The sequence below is a fragment of the Dictyostelium purpureum genome (assembly GCF_000190715.1).
Source record: "Dictyostelium purpureum unplaced genomic scaffold DICPUscaffold_787, whole genome shotgun sequence".
NCBI lineage: Eukaryota > Evosea > Eumycetozoa > Dictyosteliales > Dictyosteliaceae > Dictyostelium > Dictyostelium purpureum.
Genome location: NW_003520111.1, coordinates 1 through 3,979, shown reverse-complemented (window position 1 = coordinate 3,979; position 3,979 = coordinate 1). Strand labels below are relative to the sequence as shown.

The 3,979-nt window shown below is 18.9% G+C and overlaps 1 protein-coding gene across 1 annotated transcript; it reads right to left on the bottom strand.

Moving 5' to 3' along the window:
- Positions 1–22: 22 nt before the first annotated feature.
- On the bottom strand, positions 23–1,002 carry DICPUDRAFT_160441 (uncharacterized protein; the record flags this gene model as incomplete). The annotated part of the gene is made up of 3 exons (XM_003295169.1): positions 23–447; positions 531–789; positions 871–1,002. The coding sequence occupies 3 exons, from the start codon at positions 1,000–1,002 to the stop codon at positions 23–25; spliced, it is 816 nt and encodes a 271-aa protein (XP_003295217.1).
- Positions 1,003–3,979: the final 2,977 nt, after the last annotated feature.

The window sequence follows — 3,979 nt, the reverse complement described above, 5'->3', positions numbered from 1 at the left end:
GATGATTATTTAATTATTTTGATTATTTGATTGTTAAACTATATGGACATGGTGATGATGAAGGAGTTGAGGTTAATGAAGAGGATGGTGATGTTGATTGTTGTTTTCTATTGATATAACTATTCCAACCTGGTAATTGTGCAATTCCTGGCCAACTCTTTTCATTTGGATAGCCAAACATTTTAAAAATTAAATCTAACTGTCCAGTTTCATCGGAACCAGCAAATAAATAAGAGTTATTAATCATTTCCATTAATATACATCCAACACTCCACATATCGATTTCTGGACCATAAGCTATTGTTCCTAATAGTAACTCTGGTGGTCTATAATATAATGAAACTACATTGTTTGAAAGATATTTTTCGTATTTATGTGTATAGGAAGTTGATAATCCAAAATCTGTTAATTTTAATTCACCATTTAAATCGATTAATAGATTGGCAGCTATAAAATAATAAATTAAAAAAAAAAACATAATTAATATTTATTTTATCGAATCTGTCATCCAACTTTATTAATTAACTTACGTTTTATATCTCTATGCATAATTCCTTTAATGTGACATTGCTTGACTGCCTCTAGTAATTGTCTTGTAAATAATTTAATTTGACCAATTGTTAAACTGCATTGTGGGTTTGACATTATCTTCCATAAATCACCTTCAATATACTCCATAACAAGAAATAATACATTATTTCCATCAACTTGTGAATAAAAATAATCTCTTAAATATACTATATTTGGTAAATCTCTTAGTTGAACTAAATATTTAATTTCGACTGGTGTCTAAAATATTTATCAATAAAAATATTAATATTTAATTTTACATATGATATTTATACTAGTATTAGGTATATGAATACTTACACCATCTTCTTGTGCAACATCGCTAATCTGTTTTAATGCTACTAAAGTATTTGAACTTTTATGTATAGCTTTAAAAACTGACCCATATGTACCTTGGCCACATTTTGATAAAATAAAATAATCTTCCATCATTATTTACTATGTTTTCTTTTGCTATTTTATTTAATTATTTATTTGTTATTAAATTACTATTATTTAAAATAAAAATTTAATGGAATAAAAAAAAAAACCAACCAGACAAAAAGATATATAATTTATTTTATTGAAAAATGTATTATTAAAAAAAAACAAAAAACTAATTTTGATTCTTATATAAAACTTAAATTAATTTGTTTAAACATGTGATTATAGTGAATTATTGGTTTGGATTTAATATACAGAGGGACTAATGAATGATTTAAAAATATAGTTATGATAAAAAAAAAAACTATAATATTTAATATTAATAGAGTTGGTTGTTGTTATTGTTAATATTTGATATTATAATTGTATTTGCTGTTGATATTATTTTTGATTTATATATGATTAATTATAATATAAATTAAATATTATAATCTAAATTAAAAACATAAAAAAAAAACTTTATATTAGAGCTATATTATTGTTATTATTAAAAAAAATTGGCAACTGCTAAGAAATTATATTGAAAAAAAAAAAAAATAAAAAAAAATATTATTAGTATTTTATTTTATTTAAATTAAATTATTTTTTAATTAAAAAAAAAAATAAAAAAAATTAAACCTTAAATTAAAAAAATAAATAAATAAATAATAAAAATAAAAAAATTAAATATTTAAAGAGAGGGGTTGGTATAAATACATGTTTGTTTTGTTTTTTATAAAAAAAAAAAAAAAAATTTGTTATTATTATACACAAAAACAATATATAAGGTATAATTAATATTATAATAATATAATAAAACAGATACACACTATTTAAAATTTATATATTTATGTGTATAATATTTGATTATATATAATCAAAACAAGTGTATCATATGATTTAAAAAAAATTAAAAATTTAAATGAATAAAAAAAAAAAAATTAAAAAAATTAAAAAAAAAAACCCCATCACACCACTACTATATAAAAGATTAATATAATAAAACAAATGATGTAAATGTATTTTAATTTATTAATATGGCGATAAGTGAAAAGACAATAAGAGTAAAGAAAAAAGTAGAGGAATACAACAAGAGAAAAAAAAAAAAAAAAAGTTACTTTTTTATATCTTTTTTTTTTTTTTTTAATTAATAGACGATCAAAGGGGGGAAAACAAAAAGGAAGAAAAGTTATAATTGGGATGTAATCCGCTTCAAATTAAAAGAAAATTTGAAAAAAAAAATAGGGGGATGAAATTTATAAATATTTATTATTTGATGGATTGATCTATGTATGCACAAAATTTTAAAGTATTCTTTCTAATATTTAAAGGAAAACACACCTAACACATCTTTTTTATATCTGTGTGGGGGTGGGAGTGGTGGAAATGGTGTGGGAGAATGGTAAATGTGTGGTTATATATTGTGTGTTAATGAATGATCAAAAACAAGACTGTTGTATGATGGGGATTTGACAGAATGTGAGTGTTTTAAAATATAAATATAATTTTTATGTGATTTAAATAATATGTATAAATATGTTTTATAATAAAAATAGATACTAGAATAATGGGTAAAAAAATCAATTTACTTTTTTTTTTTTTTTTTTGTTGGTTTTTAATTATGCCTTTTGGTCATAAGATATTAATTAATTAACAAAACAAAAAAAATAAATGAATAAATTTAATATTAATAAATTAAATATATTGAAAATAAAAAGAGAGAAATAAAATATTTAAATTAAAAAAACAATAAAAAAAAAAAAAAAAAAAATAATATTAAAATAAATAATAAACTTTATCTTACAAGAATATGCAACATTAAAACAACATATTTTAAATATATATAGTAAATATAATCAATATAAAATAAATAATTATAATAATAATAATTTATTATATATAGTAGTATTATTGGGAGTGAGGTGTGAATGAGTAAAAAAAGTGAAAAGAAAGGAAAACAAAAACAATACAAAAATATATATATTTATTTATTTATTTATTGTGTATACGTGAAATTGTTAGATTTTATAAATATATACAATAATAATAATAATAATAATACTACTGATACTAGGTTATGTCTAAATTGTTTTCTTTAATTATTTTTGTTGTTTTTTTGTTTTTGGTTGTTGTTGTATAATATGTGTATGTGAGCGAATATATGTGTGTGCACAAAATTGAAATTGGAAATTATAACAACCGTTAATGAAACAATAGCTATTAACAACAATAACAAACACAAGCAAAATAATTAAAAAGAAAAACAAATAACAAAAACTATTTTGAGATATTGATGATAATATTTATTATTATTATTATTAATAATAATAACGTTAACGTAATTAATATTATTATTATTATTATTATTATATTAATATTGTTTTTATCTGCCCTATATTTATATATGTGCGTATAAGTGTGTGAGGTTTTTTGTAATTAAAAATTTTGATTTATAGGTGTTTGTGTGTTTTATTTTTAATTTATATGTTCTGCAAAATTAAAAAAAAAAATAAAAAAAAGTGTGTGTGGTTATAAAAATATATCAAAAATATTTGTTATATTTTTTAATAACAATAATATTATTTCTTTTTTTTTTTTATGGGCACTGTGGTTGTGTTGGTGTGACCTAATTATATCTAATTTTGATTTATCATATATGTTTAATATTATTATTATTTATATAACTAACATGTCTCCCTCTTTTTTACTACAATTTTGAAAAGAAAAAAATATAATAAACCAAATTTACTGTTACTGTCTTTAATTACATTTTTAATTATCTTTTAAAAACCTAATTTAAAAAAAATATATAAAAAATATTGTATTAATAAATGAATTGAATTTAAATATTATTATTGCAAAAAAAAAAAATTAAAAATTAAATAAATAAAAAAAAAAAAGTAAATAAAAAAATTATACAACACAATATGGTATTTTATTATATTACTATATATACTATTATATTATTTAGGTGGCGGCGTTTAATTAACAATTTAAAGAATAATAT